At 47.7% G+C, this 19,006-nt stretch overlaps 1 protein-coding gene across 5 annotated transcripts; it reads left to right on the forward strand.

Annotated features, from left to right (window-relative positions):
* The first annotated feature begins 415 nt into the window (after nucleotides 1–415).
* On the forward strand, nucleotides 416–10,992 carry TMEM231 (transmembrane protein 231). 5 transcript variants are annotated; one of them, XM_077288587.1, is made up of 8 exons: nucleotides 416–612; nucleotides 2,002–2,225; nucleotides 2,299–2,465; nucleotides 2,561–2,689; nucleotides 3,488–3,631; nucleotides 4,004–4,085; nucleotides 6,871–6,976; nucleotides 9,834–10,992. In XM_077288587.1, the coding sequence occupies exons 1-8, from the start codon at nucleotides 476–478 to the stop codon at nucleotides 10,003–10,005; spliced, it is 1,161 nt and encodes a 386-aa protein (XP_077144702.1). In that variant the 5' UTR covers nucleotides 416–475; the 3' UTR covers nucleotides 10,006–10,992. The 5 variants fall into 5 exon arrangements, with proteins under 5 accessions (XP_077144702.1, XP_077144706.1, XP_077144705.1 ...); XM_077288591.1 differs by having other exon boundaries at nucleotides 549–650; XM_077288590.1 differs by having other exon boundaries at nucleotides 586–713.
* Nucleotides 10,993–19,006: the final 8,014 nt, after the last annotated feature.

The raw sequence follows: 19,006 nt of genomic DNA on the forward strand, positions 1-19,006 counted from the left end.
CTAATCTAATAGAAACCCCAGACCAGACCCCTAATCTGATAGAAACCCCAGACCAGACCCCTAATCTAATAGAAACCCCAGACCAGACCCCTAATCTAATAGAAACCCCAGACCAGACCCTCTTACACACGGTGGGGAAATAAATCACACAGTGCACTACTGAGCCGCAGGGGCGACCCCTCCAGTGTCCATATATTTATATAGCGCCAAAACTAATGGGGCGGAAGGCCGTAATCCTTTATTACTTGTAACCCATGGGACAAGGCACACCCTGCTGCAGCCATCTAGGGGCTCAATGGTCCTTGCCACCAAATAAGAGGGCAGCAGCACCCAGTACTGAGCAGTGAGTACACACTGGCATCCTTTGCCCTCCTGCCGAACTACAACTGCCAGCAGCCTCTGCTCTGAGGGGAGACGCACAGAGCTCTGTACAGAGGTGTCACACAGCTTAGTTTCTACAGTGCGGCTATAGAGGATGCCCAGGATCACGTGCTCAGAAACAACTTCCGGTGTGCTGCATGCATGTCATTTGCACAGTGCTTCCGGTTGGTGGCATCTGTTACTATGGAGACTGCAGTATGGAGAGCGCGCGCCTAGGAGCCTCAATAAGCGGTAACAGCGGGTCCCGGGGCCACAACTCACCCTCCGGGGTAATCTCGGGAGACGGAAGGGAGAGAGGACGGCTGGCAGGCCGGGACAGGGGGTATATGGAGGTACAGGGGGAGGAGGGGGGTATATGGAGGTACAGGGGGAGGAGGGGGGTATATGGAGGTACAGGGGGAGGAGGGGGGTATATGGAGGTACAGGGGGAGGAGGGGGGGTATATGGAGGTACAGGGGGAGGAGGGGGGGTATATGGAGGTACAGGGGGAGGAGGGGGGGGTATATGGAGGTACAGGGGGAGGAGGGGGGGGTATATGGAGGTACAGGGGGAGGAGGGGGGGTATATGGAGGTACAGGGGGAGGAGGGGGGGGTATATGGAGGTACAGGGGGAGGAGGGGGGTATGTGGAGGTACAGGGGGAGGAGGGGGGGTATGTGGAGGTACAGGGGGAGGAGGGGGGGTATGTGGAGGTACAGGGGGAGGAGGGGGGGTATGTGGAGGTACAGGGGGAGGAGGGGGGGTATGTGGAGGTACAGGGGGAGGAGGGGGGGTATGTGGAGGTACATGGGGAGGAGGGGGGGTATGTGGAGGTACATGGGGAGGAGGGGGGGTATGTGGAGGTACATGGGGAGGAGGGGGGGTATGTGGAGGTACAGGGGGAGGAGGGGGGGTATGTGGAGGTACAGGGGGAGGAGGGGGGGTATGTGGAGGTACATGGGGAGGAGGGGGGGTATGTGGAGGTACATGGGGAGGAGGGGGGGTATGTGGAGGTACATGGGGAGGAGGGGGGGTATGTGGAGGTACATGGGGAGGAGGGGGGGTATGTGGAGGTACATGGGGAGGAGGGGGGGTATGTGGAGGTACATGGGGAGGAGGGGGGTATGTGGAGGTACAGGGGGAGGAGGGGGGGTATGTGGAGGTACAGGGGGAGGAGGGGGGGTATGTGGAGGTACATGGGGAGGAGGGGGGGTATGTGGAGGTACATGGGGAGGAGGGGGGGTATGTGGAGGTACATGGGGAGGAGGGGGGGTATGTGGAGGTACATGGGGAGGAGGGGGGGTATGTGGAGGTACATGGGGAGGAGGGGGGTATGTGGAGGTACAGGGGGAGGAGGTGCGGGGGAGGAGAGGGGTATGTGGAGGTACGGGGGGAGGAGAGGGGTATAGGGGGAGGAGGGGGGTATATAGAGGTACGGGGGGAGTGTATAAAGATACATCCATACCCTCCTGTGTGTATATAGAGTAGACACGCACGTGATGAGATGTAGATGCGGGTGAGGTACGTGAATAGGAGGTTGTTATATAGAGGTAGGTGCCCAGTACAGTATGAGACCCCATATAGTGCAGTTATGGGGGGGTGGTATCCTCATCGTTCTCTTTATACTCTGATCCTTATACAGGAGGATCTATGTGAAACACAAGAAGAGGGTCCGGACACTAAAAAGAATAAGCCCTGACGAGGTGCGGACCCCCGCCGTCCCCACCATGGCGATCTACGAAGTCTACTCTCACCCACTACTTGTCAGATACAGGACCGGTATCTGCTCCAAAGCCACGCTCTTCCTCCTGGTGGTGCTGCCGTTGACCTACATCCCTCCACTGTTAGTGGCCTACCGCAGCCAGGGTGAGACCCCCGCCCCCCATCACTGTGCTCAGCAGGTTTCAGTATTTTCAGTCCGTTCTTCTGTTTCTTCCAGGGTTCTGGTTGAAGCAGAGCACGTACGAGGAACAGCCCAACGTCCGTTTCCGCTACGAGGCCTTACTCGTCACCATCACCAGCAGCAGCGGGGGTTATGTGGCTTGGAGCACCTTTCAAGGATTCAACAACCTAGTGGGGGACCGGCTGCGGATACCCCAGGTGTCGGTACGTAGCTCACATCTAAACACTTTGGTGCTTCCTGTACTTGTCCAGCAGAACCGTTCACAAATGAATGTGACAACGTTACTCGCATCTCGTAGGTTCGAGAGGAGGATAAAAACCAAGATGGGAAGATGGAGCAGCTGGATTTCAGTTTGGAGCTGCCTCTGTTACCAGTGGAGGACGTCTACGGGGTTCAGCTAATCCTGACCTTCTCCTACCAGCTCTATGCAAGTGTGGGGAACATGTGCCGGGCGTGTAGAAGTATAAGGACTAGACATGCGCCAATACGTTCCAGTGGAATCAAATTCTAGAAAATTCCACAGTCGCCAAAATGCACCTTTTTTGTACTTCTCCGGCCCCTCCTCTCCTCACCATGACCCGTCCCGGTCAGCATTGCGTCTTCAGATCACCGCTGCTCGCGTTGAATTCCTTTGGGTTGGGACTTGCGGGTTTCATTAGGCCTGGGAGGCTTCGTGTGAGGTTATGGCGCACGTCATGATGCCATACCTTTGGCATGCACAGAACCTTCCTGGATCTCTTCAGATCAGAAGTCCGGGCCCTGAGTGACGCGGGCGGCAGCGATCTGAAGATGCAATGAGGACTGGACAGGTGACGGGGTCCGGTGAGGTGAGTATAAGGATTATTTATTTTCTTTTTTTTTTGTTACATGTTGCATTTATCATGGAGAGACCCCAGATTATTTTAAGGGACATAAATTTGCAGAGATGAACTCTCTGCAAATTCTAATTTTACCTGATCCACTCATTTTTAATAAGACACTTATGTCACCTTTCTTTTTTCTAACACTTCTATGCGTCTCCATGGTGACAGACTACAAACAAGCCCTTTTTGTAGTCAGATTGCACTGCTATTTTATCTACTTAGATCAGTGAGAAGAGAAACTAATTAATCCTAGTTTAGACCATACCTTCCTCCCTGTAGTCATTCTTCCGGTCACTTTCATGTCTTCACAATTTGACCTGTTGGGAGGTGTAATTTATTTTTGTATTTGCTGATTCTTGTAGAGGATGTCCACATTTGTTATGCAGAGCATGGCGTTTGTCCAGTATACGTCTCCTGTTCCCGGGGCCAAGCTTTACATCAATGGAGACCTGAGGCTTCAGCAGAGGCGACCTCTAAGACACCAGGGCCTGGACACCACCTACAACGTACGATTCTGTGGATTACTTTATGGGATCTGTCTTGCATTGGCCGAATTTGTAGAATGTCAGCTGTGTGCCCCCTCTAAGGAGCTGTACTATGCAGGCTGCATTCACGTACCCCTGTCACAGACTGTGATGTACGGACCGGCCAGGGCTCTCCTCACCCAGACTCCATAACAAACCTGAGCATCAGACTACCACACTCGCATGTGTGAATCCAGCCGTAGACTGATTTCGGAGGGAGCCGCCAGTCATTTTCCAAATCAGGATGCGTAGTGCAGCTGTGTCTGTTTTGGGCAGATTCGTAGCCAGATGTGGGGATTATAGAGCAGGAATAGGAATAATGTTTTGTTTTTTTTTACTGATTTCACTTGGCAGGTTTCTGTTATCAACGGAACGAGCCCTTTCGCAAGTTCTTACGATCTGATCAGCATCCTGTCCGCTTATCAGGAGAGGAACGGTGAGTGCAAGACACTGAACTTCCACTTTCTTCTTCAGTCCAAGCAGATTTTATTTTCTGATTTGCTCTGTGAGAATTACAATGTTGGCTTCATTGATTGACTGTGCCAAGAGCACAAACCGCAGGGTATCCCATCATCCTCAACCCCTCCTATGGCTAGGAAAACAGCTAAAGTACTGGACAAGCGTCAACCACGGACTCCACTTGTCCTGGCGTCTGTAATCACTTGCTTTTTAAGTCTGCAAGGGAAAATTAATCTGGGTCCATCTATTGCTACTAACATTCATGAGCGGAACAGGAAGTAAGAGTCTAATATTTGTTCTTTTTTATAATCTTGTTAATGTGTTTTGTTTTTCATATTACTACCGTATCAAAGGTGAAAAAAAAGCAGAAAAAAACTAAAAGCTCATTTTCTGATGACACATTCCTTTTAAATGATGGGGGTTTCACTCCAATCAATATATTGTAAATGTCTGTGAATGTCCCTTTAAAACAGTATTCCCACCTCATGAAGTGATGCCGTATTGTTATTGTATGCCATTGTTTTATGATTGATGGTGTCTGACCAATCTTGAGTGTGAAATGGCTGTCCCCTGAATAGTTCTAACATAGCCATGAAACGCTATGGATTGCTACATGAGCTCGGCCCCAGAACCACTGTCAGCACATGAGTGCGACACCAGAACCACTGTGTCACGCCGTAAATGGCGATAAAGGGGCAGGACGGCGTACTGGGACCCGCACCTGTCCCTGACACTATAAAGGGGCCCTGACTTGCCCTTATCTCAGGGGTACCTATAATGGTTAGGAGACCTGAGCTGCCAGCGTATCCCTGTCTCCTGTGTAGACCCTATCAGTGGCCCCCTCTCCCCCCAGGAAGGAGAACTGCACAAAAGTAGCAAAATGACAAATAGACAGGGGATACAGACAAGGTAACTTAAATAGCAAACACCCCGAAAACTCACACAACCACAGAGGAAACACTGAGTAGGAAAAAGGGGTAGCAACAATAAAGGAGAGAAAACAGGTTTAACATGCAACCAAATAAGCAGACTACAATCACAGTAGATAAACCTCCACGCTCCTAACACCACGCTCCTTCACACTCCAAGCTAGGAAGCTGAACTGATCACTGACAACAATTGTAGTCAAAGCTGAGTCTATATAGAGGATGAGATTACAAAATCCAATTCAGCTGAGGGACCAAGCTCTCAGCAACTTCAGCAACAAGGTTAACTCCTGCACTGCTGGCACAAGGCAGCCAGGTCAGAATTCAGGAGAAGAGCTTCTGTTTACTGTGTGTGAACGAGGCCCAGAGCGCTGCGGTTCTCTGAAACCTCTCAGTCGCGGAAGCCCCGTGACACACTGTCAGCACATGAGCGCAGTACCAGAACCACTGTCAGCACATGAGCTCGGCACCAGAACCACTGTCAGCACATGAGCGCGGTACCAGAACTACTATCAGCACATGAGTGTGGCACCAGAACCACTGTCAGCACGTGAGCGCGACACCAGAACCACTGTCAGCACATGAGCGCGGCACCAAAACCACTGTCAGCACATGAGCGCGGCACCAGAACCACTGTCAGCACATGAGCGCGGCACCAGAACCACTGTCGGCACATAAACGTGGCACCAGAACCACTGTCAGCACATGAGCGCGGCACCAGAACCACTGTCAGCACATAAACGTGGCACCAGAACCACTGTCAGCACATGAGCGCGGCACCAGAACCACTGTCAGCACACGAGCGCGGCACCAGAACCACTGTCGGCACACGAGCGCGGCACCAGAACCACTGTCGGCACACGAGCGCGGCACCAGAACCACTGTCGGCACACGAGCGCGGCACCAGAACCACTGTCGGCACACGAGCGCGGCACCAGAACCACTGTCGGCACACGAGCGCGGCACCAGAACCACTGTCGGCACACGAGCGCGGCACCAGAACCACTGTCGGCACACGAGCGCGGCACCAGAACCACTGTCGGCACACGAGCGCGGCACCAGAACCACTGTCGGCACACGAGCGCGGCACCAGAACCACTGTCAGCACGTGAGCGCGGCACCAGAACCACTGTCAGCACGTGAGCGAGGCACCAGAACCACTGTCAGCACGTGAGCGCGGCACCAGAACCACAGTCAGCACATGAATACAGGGAAACTGCAACACAGCTTTAATGAAGGTCCAACTTTCATCATTTGTAAGGTGATGGCATGTCCTATTGATATGACATCGCTTTGAGCTGGGGGTACAATTTTAAGCATTTCACTATCTTAAAAATTTTCTAACTTAACACTAATATAACCTGAATTGTAAAATACATAAATTGTATGATACCACTAAAATAGACGCATTGTTAAAATAGCGCAGTGAAATGTACAATCCGTCTGCAATTCACGCCGTAACCACCAGGTGGCCACATATAGACACACACAGCATAAACATTGCCTGACGGAGTATCCCGAAACTTCTAGGGTGGTTGTCCCTCGACGCTCGTCCGTCTGTCCTGGTGATTCCACATGGGTTTGATTTCTGTAACGATCTGTGCGCCCATCACATACGCAGGACGGATTCTCACAGTGAAGGCCTTCATAGGATGGTGTGAATACAGTTTCTCCAGAATCTCTCACCTTCCTCTAGTCCCCGGGATTTTCGGTGACGTCGTTTTATTCCTGTGATTATCTCCTCCCATTAATTGCCGTTTCCCTCCCTTGTTCTCGCTTTTTCCCTCCTATCCATCCATTTAGAGATTTTAGTATATGACTCTTGTGTTATTGCAGTGACGACCGTCTTGAACAATCCCAATCCAATATGGCTCCCAGGAAGAGGCAGTTCGGATCCATTTGTGATAAGTGGCGTCATCCGTTACCCCGTAGAGACTATTTCATATCCTTTTTTTTCTTCTGTGAAAAATCTTTATTATTAGGTCCGATAACTGTACTACCCCTTTAAAAACTTCCCTGGCGCAGTAATGATCACATAAACGGTGAAGGTGCATGTTAAGTATTATTGGATCTTCTTAGTCCTGTTACAGTGGATCTTAAACTGCATGCAGTACTAAATAGATCACTTGGACCTAATGAGGCTGGTACATAAACTTTGAAAATCCACATCAGAGTGGCACTATATAATACTTTTTCAAAAAGAAAACATTAAACATTTCCCCACTTAACATTCAGAATATTTTAGGTCTAAAATTCTCATTTTTTATTTCAGGATTATACAGCTATTTTGGCATGGGTTTTTAAAAGTAAGTTCACCAGCCTCCACGGGTCTAATAGATCTATGTAATAAAATATGCAGCTCGTAATTTGAAATCCGGAGGCAGATCTGCTTTACGCTGGTCACACACTTCATATAGCTGTCAGCTTCCAAGAACATTCTCCTCCAAATGGGAAGTAAGCCACTGTCACTCCTTTTGGTAACAAAAAGATCAGGCATATTGAAATCCAACATGCCCAACCCTTCTTGTCCCAGACATCGTGCGTCGTGACACCAGCATGCACGTTAGACTATTGGGAGGCTCATTTTATGTGTGCTATCTGTCATTGTACAGGAGCAGGAGGAGGTGAGCTGTGACATCACCTATTGTGAATGGTGGATCCTGTGTTATCTACTGTATATAGAGGTGTTATCAGTCATTGTACAGGAGGAGGTGAGCTCTGACATCACCTATTGTAAATGGTGGATCCTGTGTTATCTACTGTATATAGAGGTGATATTAGTCATTGTACAGGAGGATTAGGTGAGCTGTGACATCACCTACTGTGAATGGTGGATCCTGTGTTATCTACTGTATATAGAGGTGATATCAGTCATTGTACAGGAGGAGGAGGTGAGCTGTGACATCACCTATTGTGAATGGTGGATCCTGTGTTCTCTACTGTATATAGAGGTGATATCAGTCATTGTACAGGAGGAGGAGGTGAGCTGTGACATCACCTATTGTGAATGGTGGATCCTGTGTTATCTACTGTATATAGAGGAGTTATCAGTCATTGTACAGGAGGAGGAGGTGAGCTGTGATATCACCTATTGTGAATGGTGGATCCTGTGTTATCTACTGTATATAGAGGTGTTATCAGTCATTGTACAGGAGGAGGAGGTGAGTTGTGATATCACCTATTGTGAATGGTGGATCCAGTGTTATCTACTGTATATAGAGGTGTTATCAGTCATTGTACAGGAGGGGGAGGAGGTGAGCTGTGACATCACCTATTGTGAATGGTGGATCCTGTGTTATCTACTGTATATAGAGGAGTTATCAGTCATTGTACAGGAGGAGGAGGTGAGCTGTGATATCACCTATTGTGAATGGTGGATCCTGTGTTATCTACTGTATATAGAGGTGTTATCAGTCATTGTACAGGAGGAGGAGGTGAGTTGTGATATCACCTATTGTGAATGGTGGATCCAGTGTTATCTACTGTATATAGAGGTGTTATCAGTCATTGTACAGGAGGGGGAGGAGGTGAGCTGTGACATCACCTATTGTGAATGGTGGATCCTGTGTTATCTACTGTATATAGAGGTGTTATCAGTCATTGTACAGGAGGAGGAGGTGAGTTGTGATATCACCTATTGTGAATGGTCTATCCTGTGTTATCAGCTGTATATAGAGAGGTTACATCTTACATCAGCAAGGAAAAGACTGGGGAGTTGTCTATTCTGCCTCTTACACAGGAGGTGCAGGTCCCATCACCCCGGTCCTCATATACAGGAGGTGCAGGTCCCGTCTCCTCTGTCCTCATATACAGGAGGTGAAGGTCCCGTTGCCCCGGTCCTCATATACAGGAGGTGCAGGACCCTTCGCCCCAGTCCTCCTATACAGAAGGTGCAGGTCCCGTCTCCTCGGTCCTCCTATACAGGAGGTGCAGGACCCGTGGCCCTGGTCCTCATATACAGGAGGTGCAGGTCCCGTCGCCTCTGTCCTCATATACAGGAGGTGCAGGTCCCGTCGCCTCTGTCCTCATATACAGGAGGTGCAGGTCCCGTCGCCTCTGTCCTCCTATACAGGAGGTGCAGGTCCCGTCTCCCCGGTCCTCATATACAGGAGGTGCAGGTCCCGTCTCCCCGGTCCTCATATACAGGAGGTGAAGGTCCCGTTGCCCCGGTCCTCCTATACAGGAGGTGCAGGACCCGTCACCCCGGTCCTCCTATACAGGAGGTGCAGGTCTCATCTCCCCAGTCCTCATATACAGGAGGTGCAGGTCCCATCTCCCCAGTCCTCATATACAGGAGGTGCAGGTCCCATCTCCCCAGTCCTCATATACAGGAGGTGCAGGTCCCATCTCCCCAGTCCTCATATACAGGAGGTGCAGGTCCCATCTCCCCAGTCCTCATATACAGGAGGTGCAGGTCCCATCTCCCCAGTCCTCATATACAGGAGGTGCAGGTCCCATCTCCCCAGTCCTCATATACAGGAGGTGCAGGTCCCATCTCCCCAGTCCTCATATACAGGAGGTGCAGGTCCCATCTCCCCAGTCCTCATATACAGGAGGTGCAGGTCCCATCTCCCCAGTCCTCATATACAGAAGATGCAGGTCCCGTCTCCCCAGTCCTCATATACAGGAGGTGCAGGTCTTGTCTCCCCCGTCCATCTGTTTCTTTTGCTTCTGTTCACCAAATGTTACATGAAACAGATGCAAATCCCCTATTTCCACGTTCATTTCCTCTCCTGCTTCATCCAGTTCCCGCTCATTTCCTGCCATCTTTATGTCTTGTCCTTAACTGTCGGCCGCACATATGAGCCCGGCTTCTGGGAAATGATCAAATACGCCTGGATCCAGTATGTCAGCATCCTCCTCATCTTCCTGTGGGTCTTCGAGAGAGTGAAAATCTTCGTCTTTCAGAACCAAGTGTTCACTACGGTCCCGGCGTCCCGGTCCACGTCATACAAACAGCACCTGAGCTGACGGCGCCCCCTGCTGGACTCTCACTACACTTACACCAGTGTTCAGAATGCAATAACGTCTGGGATTTTTCCAAGATTTTTTTTTTTTTTATAATGCCATGAATCAATTGACTTTATATTAATTTATTCGGACTTATAATTACATTTTTGGGATCGGAAAACTGCTTCCTACCTGAAGGGGTCCGCAACTCTTCCTTTGACTAGCTGGCCTGACTCTGTCTCACCTCAATGATCACACCAGGCCGGTTAATCAATGGAGGAGCTGCGGATTCATGTAGATAGGAGACGATTCTCAGTGCCACAGATTACTGAGCGGAGTTCTGGGGTGACCCCTATAGCTATGGGCGTTCGACATGGGGGATAATTAAGGATTTGATTGATGATATCTATCCAATGATCAGATAAAAGACCCGTCCCCGCCGGAGGCCATCTCTCAGGAGGGACCGCGAGACATTTACTGGAAGCCTCTGTTACATTCTTAACATTCAGTTCATGATTATTTCTAACGGAAATATTACGTAACACCTCGTACTTTGTGTCACGTCAGGTTGTGAAGATGTCACATTCTTGCAGGGTAACATTCCTGTGGTGGAGGAATAGTTAAAATAAGACGGGGGGGGGGGGGGGGTATTCTAGGGATGGTCTCTTTAAGCACATTAGTAAGGGGCAGCGAGCGAGACCACGAAATGAGGCGTGGAGTGACCGGGCGTCCTCTCCATCCACACATCAGCACTCATTGCTTCACATCTGTGGGTGTACTTACTTAAATCAATGGCAATAAAATTCCATCATCATGACATTCCATAATTTGTCCCTTCAATGCTTGATATATTACTTTATAAGGCCATTATATTTTTGATTATTTTATTATTATTTTTCTCAAATTGGAAATATTTTTGCTGCTGATTAAATCATGTTTGAGTTGTCAGGAAATATTTTGTATCACGTTTAAGTAATTTCAATAAAAAAAAAAAGTCTAAACCAAAAATATTTTTGTCTATTTTTACATTCTAAGGGTTTGTGTATGGGGCATTTTGTCTGTGTGCACACAGAATTTTTCTAAGAATATCTTAGACAGAAACTCACCAAATCCTTCTTTAAAAAAAAAAATAAAAAATGCAAAACTCCTATAAAACTTGGAGTCTCTGCTCTGAAAACTCAGCAAAAAGTCATTCGGTAGACAAGTTTTAACCCCTTCCCGACCTTTGACGCCACGTAGGCGTCATGAAAGTCGGTGCCAATCCGACCCATGACGCCTATGTGGTGTCATGGAATGATCGCATCCCTGCAGATCGGGTGAAAGGGTTAACTCCTATTTTACCCGATCTGCAGGGAGAGGGGGAGTTGTACTTCAGCCCAGGGGGGGTGGCTTTGCCCCCACGTGGCTACGATCGCTCTGATTGGCTGTTGAAAGTGCAACAGCCAATCAGAGCAATTTGCAATATTTCACCTATGAAAATGGTGAAATATTGCAATCCAGCCATGGCCGATGCTGCAATAGCATCGGCCATGGCTGGAAATCATGTTCTGCCCCCCCCCCCACCGCCCCCGATCTCCTCCCCAGTCCTCCGTTCTCTCCGGTACCCCCCTCCGTCCCCCTGTCCGCTCCCCCGTGCTCCTGTCCGCTCCCCCGGTCCTCCGATCCCCCCCCCCCCCCCGTGCTCCGATCCACCCCCCCACCACCCCCTCATACTTACCGAGCCTCCCGAAGTCGGTCCGTCTTCTCCCTGGGCGCCGCCATCTTCCAAAATGGCGGGCGCATGCGCAGTGCGCCCGCCGCATCTGCCGGCCGGCAAAGTACATTTTGATCGCTGTGGTAGGTTCTATCACAGCGATCAAAATAAAAAAATAATAAATAAACCCCCCCCCCTTTATCACCCCCATAGGTAGGGACAATAATAAAATAAAGAAAATATATATATATTTTTTTTCCACTAGGGTTAGGGTTAGAACTAGGGTTAGAACTAGAACTAGGGGTAGGGTTAGGGTACCGTCACACAGTCACACTTTGATCGCTACGACCGTACGATCCGTGACGTTCCAGCGATATCCATACGATATCGCTGTGTCTGACACGCAGCAGCGATCAGGGATCCTGCTGAGAATCGTACGTCGTAGCAGATCGTATGGAACTTTCTTTCGTCGCTTGATCACCCGCTGACATCGCTGGATCGTTGTGTGTGACAGCGATCCAGCGATGTGTTCGCTTGTAACCAGGGTAAACATCGGGTAACTAAGCGCAGGGCCGCGCTTAGTAACCCGATGTTTACCGTGGTTACCAGCGTAAAAGTAAAAAAAAACAAACAGTACATACTTACATTCCGGTGTCTGTCCTCCGGCGTCTCAGCTTCTCTGCACTGTGAGCGCCGGCCAGCCAGAAAGCGAGCACAGCGGTGACGTCTGACGTCACCGCTGTGCTTTCCGGCTCTGCTGCTTACACAGTGGAGAGAAGCAGAATGCCGGGGGACAGACACCGGAATGTAAGTATGTACTGTTTGTTTTTTTTTACGTTTACGCTGGTAACCAGGGTAAACATCGGGTTACTAAGCGCGGCCCTGCGCTTAGTTACCCGATGTTTACCCTGGTTACCCGGGGACTTCGGCATCGCTCCAGCGCCGTGATTGCAACGTGTGACCGCAGTCTACGACGCTGGAGCGATACTCATACGATCGCTGCGACGTCACGATCGTGCCGTCGTAGCGATTAAAATGGTACTGTGTGACGGTACCCTTAGGGTTAGGGGTAGGGTTAGGGTTATGGCATGTGCACACAGTGCGGATTTGGCCGTGGATCCGCAGCGGATCGGCCGCGGATCCGCAGCGGATCGGCCGCGGATCCGCAGCGGATCTGCAGCGGATTGGCCGCTGCGAATTCGTAGCAGTTTTCCATCAGGTTTACAGTACCATGTACACCTATGAAAAACCAAATCCGCTGTGCCCATGGTGCGGAAAATTCCGTGCAGAAACGCTGCGTTGTATTTTCCGCAGCATGTCAATTCTTTGTGCGGATTCCGCAGCGTTTTACACCTGTTCCTCAATAGGTATCCGCAGGTGAAATCCGCACAAAAAAACACTGGAAATCCGCAGGTAAAACGCAGTGCCTTTTACCTGCAGATTTTTCAAAAATCGTGCGGAAAAATCTCACACGAATCCGCAACGTGGGCACATAGCCTTAGGGTTAGGGTTGGAATTAGGGCTAGGGTTGGAAATAGGGTTAAGATTAGGCTTGTGGTTAGGGTTACGGATAGGGTTAGGGGTGTGTTGGGGTTACAGTTGTGGTTAGGGTTGGGATTAGGGTTAGGATTAGGGTTAGGGTTGGAATTAGGGTTACGGGTGTGTTGGGGTTAGGGTTGTGGTTAGGGGTGTGTTGGGGTTAGGGTTGTGATTAGGGTTATGGCTACAGTTGGGATTAGGATTAGGGGTGTGTTGGGGTTAGTGTTGAAGTTAGAATTGAGGGGTTTCCACTGTTTAGGCACATCAGGGGTCTCCAAACGCAACATGGCGCCACCATTGATTCCAGCCAATCTTGCGTTCAAAAAGTCAAATGGTGCTCCCTCCCTTCTAAGCCCCGACGTGCGCCCAAAAAGTGGTGTACCCCCACATTTGAGGTACCAGCGTACTCAGGACAAACTGGGCAACAACTGTTGGGGTCCATTTTCTCCTGTTACCCTTGCAAAAATAAAAAATTACTTGCTAAAACATAATTTTTGAGGAAAGAACAATTATTTTTTATTTTCACGGCTCTGCGTTATTAACTTCTGTGAAGCACTTGGGGGTTGAAAGTGCTCACCACACATCTAGATAAGTTCCTTCGGGGGTCTAGTTTCCAAAATGGGGTCACTTGTGGGGTGTTTCTACTATTTAGGCACATCAGGGGCTCTGCAAATGCAACGTGATGCCCGCAGATCATTCCATCAAAGTCTGCATTTCAAATGTCACTACTTCCCTTCCGAGCCCTGACGTGCGCCCAAACAGTGGTTTACCCCCACATATGGGGTATCAGCGTACTCACAACAAACTGGGCAACAAATATTGTGGTCCAATTTCTCCTGTTACCCTTGTGAAAATAAAAAATTGCTTGCTAAAACATCTTTTTTGAGGAAAGAAAAATGATTTTTTATTTTCACGGCTCTGCGTTGTAAACTTCTGTGAAGCACTTGGGGGTTTAACGTGCTCACCACACATCTAGATAAGTTCCTTGGGGGGTCTAGTTTCCAAAATGGGGTCACTTGTGGGGTGTTTCTACTGTTTAGGCACATCAGGGGCTCTGCAAATGCAATGTGACGCCCGCAGACCATTCCATCAAAGTCTGCATTTCAAATGTCACTACTTCCCTTCCAAACCCCGACGTGTGCCAAAACAGTGGTTTACCCCCACATATGGGGTATCCGCGTACTCAGGAGAAACTGGACAACAACTTTTGGGGTCCAATTTCTCCTGTTACCCTTGGGAAAATAAAAAATTGTGGGCTAAAAAATCATTTTTGAGAAAAGAAAAATTTATTTTTTATTTTCATGGCTCTGCGTTATAAACTTCTGTGAAGCACTTGGGGGTTCAAAATGCTCACCACACATCTAGATTAGTTCCTTGGGAGGTCTAGATTCCAAAATGGGGTCACTTGTGCGGGAGCTCCAATGTTTAGGCACACAGGGGCTCTCCAAACGCGACATGGTGTCCGCTAATGATTGGAGCTAATTTTCCATTCAAAAAGCCAAATGGCGTGCCTTCCCTTCCGAGCCCTGCGGTGCGCCCAAACAGTGGTTTACCCCCACATATGGGGTATCATCGTACTCAGGACAAACTGGACAACAACATTTGGGGTCCAATTTCTCCTATTACCCTTGGGAAAATAAAAAATTTTGGGCTAAAAATCATTTTTGAGGAAAGAAAAATTATTTTTTATTTTGACGGCTCTGCGTTATAAACTTCTGTGAAGCACCTGGGGGTTATAAGTGCTCACTATGCATCTAGATAAGTTCCTTGGGGGGTCTAGTTTCCAAAATGGGGTCACTTGTAGGGGAGCTCCAATGTTTAGGCACACAGGAGCTCTCCAAATGCGACATGGTGTCCGCTAACGATTGGAGCTAATTTTCCATTCAAAAAGTCAAATAGCACGCCTCCCCTTCCGAGCCTTGCCGTGCACCCAAACAGTGGTTTACCCCCACATATGAGGTATTGGCGTACTCAGGAGAAATTGCCCAACAAATTTTAGGATCCATTTTATCCTGTTGCCCATGTGAAAATGAAAGAATTGAGGCTAAAAGAAATTTTGTGTGAAAAAAAAGTACTTTTTCATTTTTGCGGATCAATTTGTGAAGCACCTGAGGGTTTAAAGTGCTCACTATGCTTCTAGATAAGTTCCTTGGGGGGTCTAGTTTCCAAAATGGGGTCACTTGTCGGGGAGCTCCAATGTTTAGGCACACGGGGGCTCTCCAAACGCGACATGGTGTCCGCTAAAGAGTGGAGCCAATTTTTCATTGAAAAAGTCAAATGGCGCTCCTTCCCTTCCGAGCCCTGCCGTGCGCCCAAACAGTGGTTTACCCCCACATATGAGGTATCAGCGTACTCAGGACAAATTGGACAACAACATCCGTGGTCCAGTTTCTCCTTTTACCCTTGGGAAAATAAAAAATTGTTGCTAAAAGATCATTTTTGTGACTAAAAAGTTAAATGTTCATTTTTTACTTCCATGTTGCTTCTGCTGCTGTGAAACACCTGAAGGGTTAATAAACTTCTTGAATGTGGTTTTGAGCACCTTGAGGGGTGCAGTTTTTAGAATGGTGTCACTTTTGGGTATTTTCAGCCATATAGAACCCTCAAACTGACTTCAAATGTGAGGTGGTCCCTAAAAAAAATGGTTTTGTAAATTTTGTTGTAAAAATGAGATCACTGGTCAAATTTTAACCCTTATAACTTCCTAGCAAAAATAAAATTTGTTTCCAAAATTGTGCTGATGTAAAGTAGACATGTGGGAAATGTTATTTATTAACTATTTTGTGTCACATAACTCTCTGGTTTAACAGAATAAAAATTCAAAATGTGAAAATTGCGAAATTTTCAAAATTTTTGCCAAATTTCCGTTTTTTTCACAAATAAACTCAGAAATTATCGACCTAAATTTACCACTAACATGAAGCCCAATATGTCACGAAAAAACAATCTCAGAATCGCTAGGATCCGTTGAAGCGTTCCTGAGTTATTACCTCATAAAGGGACACTGGTCAGAATTGCAAAAAACGGCAAGGTCATTAAGGCCAAAATAGTCTGGGTCATGAAGGGGTTAAACTTTTTTATTTTTATTTTCGCGCCCCATGAATTCCACATGGGGGTAAAAACAACTGCCACATGCACATAGGCATTTTTTTTCCATTTTGTGATCCATAGGAAGAGTTTTTTTTTTTTTTTTTTTTCTTGTGGGTTTTGGATGCGGCTCTCTGCTGCACAGTGACACTGTACCTTTAAGGTTAGTGTCGCATGTCCGACCGTCTCATGACCTGCACTAGTCAGTATCCTATATGTCGGACCGGTTACGCCAGACTAACCCGATCAATCTTGTCAATACATTTCCCACTATTCTTATGACCTGTCATTTTTCTGTTAAAGTTCAGGCTTGGCGTGGTGAAAAAAAAAAATAATAATTTCCCTAAGGGATTCCCGCCGCTCATCCAACCTGCTGCCAGTAGCCCTGCTGGCATCTTGGCTTTATTGTCTGGTGACTGCTGCAGTCGCGAATTGACTACAGTGCTTACATTCTGTCTGAGCCGGTAGAGAGAGCAAGGAGACTCATTCCTCTGATATAGGCAGTCCGTTAGTGTCTGATGATTGGCAGCAGCGGACACTAGATCCCTCTTTTCGGAAGGGAAAGCAAAAAGAACACGAGGAGTTGCAGGACACCAGGTGGGGGAGCTCGGAGAACCAACTCCTACCTGCCTGAATCCCATTTTGTAGTGGAAATCGTTTCGGGAAACATTGCTTCTTCTGGGAGTTTTCAGAGGAGCTTTTCGGTTCCTGAAGTGGATGTGGAAGATGTTTTTGCTGCATTTTAATTGGACAGTGACTAGTTTTTGAAAGGTTTCCTTCAAATTCCACTTCCAAAGTGATACATACTTTCTGTTCTCCCATCCGACACAACATGTTTTTAAGCTCTGGTGAACACGCTTCAGCAACCACCCCTGGTTTGTTTGTTTTTTGTGGCATTTGAAATTCCTGAAAACACGCCAGGCCAGGCGTTCTAAGTCTGTCTTTTTGGGCTCCCCATAGATTTCAGTATTTAGTTTGGCATCTTCCAAATGAATAGTCAGGTCAGAAGAACAATGGTCAGAAGAACAATGGTCGGGTCACTTCTTTTAACCACTTTCGGGTTTGGAAACTGTGAAGTAATTAAAAGAAGTAAAGTTAAATTTTTTGGGGCGGAAAATCGCTAGTCACCAAATTATAAAAAAAAAATAAAAAAATCATATGAATAAAAAATGCCAACGGTGGAACAAAACTGACCACAAAACCACCAGAGAAGCTGCTTCAGGAAAAAGACCAACATGTTTTTTCTGGAAGAGGTTTTGCCTAGGAAAGTGTCAGCAGGTGCATACAATATCTTCTTGCTGTCATCTGCTTCTTACCATCCTCCAACATTCTCTTTAACCCCTTCACCCCTGAGTTGTTTTCGTTTTTCGCTCTCCTCCTTCCCAGAGCCATAACTTATTATTTTTCCATCAATATGGCCATGTGAGGGCTTATTTTTTGCGAGACGAGATGTACTTTTGAACGATACCATTGGTTTCACCATGCCATGTAACAGAAAACGGGAAAAAAATTCCAAGTGCGATGAAATTGCAAAAAAAGTGCAATCTCACACTTGTTTTTTGTTTGGCTTTTTTTTACCATGTTCACCAAATGCTAAAACTAACCTGCCATTATGATTCTCCAGGTCATTACGAGTTCATAGACACCAAACATGTCTAGGTTCTCTTTTATCTAAGTGGTAAAAAAAATTCCAACATTTGCTAAAAAATAAAGAATTGCGCCATTTTCCGATACCCGTAGCGTCTCCAATTTTCGTGATCTGGGGTCGGGTGAGGGCTTATTTTTTGCGTGCGTTTTTTTAATGATACCATTTTGGTGCAGATACGTTCTTTTGATCGCCCGTTATTGCATTTTAATGGAATGTCGCGGCAACCAAAAAAACGTAATTTTGGCGGTTTGATTTTTTTTCTCGCTACGCCATTTAGCGATCAGGCTAATCCTTTGTTTTTGTTGATAGATCGAGCGATTCTGAACGTGGCAATACCAAATATGTGTAGGTTTGATTTTTTTTTTAATTGTTTTATTTTGATTGGGGCGAAAGGGGGGTGATTTGAACTTTTATATATTTTTTATTTTTTTTATATTTTTAAACACTTTTTTTTTAAATTTTGGCATGCTTCAATAGCTTCCATAGGAGGCTAGAAACATGCACTACGCGATCGGCTCTGCTACATAGAGGTGAAGCACAGATCACCTCTATGTAGCAGAAATGCAGGTGTGCTTTGAACACCGACCACAGGGTGGCGCTCAAAGCAATCGGCCATCAACAACCATAGAGGTCTCAAGGAGACCTCTGGTTGTTATGGCAATGCACGGATGACCCCCGATCATGTGACGGCGGCATTTAACTAGTTAATGGGTGCGGGCGGATCGCGATTCCGCTCGCGCTCATTGCGCGCACATGTCTGCTGTACAAAACAGCTGACATGTCGCGGCTTTGAGGTGGGCTCACCGCCGGAGCCCACCTCAAAGCAGAAGATCTGCCAGCTGATGTACTATTCCGTCAGCTGGCAGAAAGGGGTTAATGGTATATAACAGTGCCTGCTGAATGTGCGCTAAATCCATTTGTTGCATTGTACTCACTGCTGTGTATCCATGCTGGGGACACAGGAGATGTTATCTGGTGCAAGGTGTTACAGCGTATGGATGTAGCCAGGCCCAGTGCCTTTGATCATCTAACCTCCCCTGGTGTGTTGGCCTATT

Source organism: Ranitomeya variabilis, chromosome 2 (assembly GCF_051348905.1).
Source record: "Ranitomeya variabilis isolate aRanVar5 chromosome 2, aRanVar5.hap1, whole genome shotgun sequence".
Lineage (NCBI taxonomy): Eukaryota > Metazoa > Chordata > Amphibia > Anura > Dendrobatidae > Ranitomeya > Ranitomeya variabilis.

Bases quoted from the DNA above. Each gene is read 5' to 3' on its own strand.
- TMEM231 (XM_077288587.1), top strand. From the start codon at position 476: ATGCCCAGGATCACGTGCTCAGAAACAACTTCCGGTGTGCTGCATGCA. The intron at 613-2,001 runs GTAACAGCGGGT...ATCCTTATACAG, and splicing joins CCTAGGAGCCTCAATAAGCG to GAGGATCTATGTGAAACACA. The intron at 4,086-6,870 runs GTGAGTGCAAGA...GTGTTATTGCAG, and splicing joins CGCTTATCAGGAGAGGAACG to TGACGACCGTCTTGAACAAT.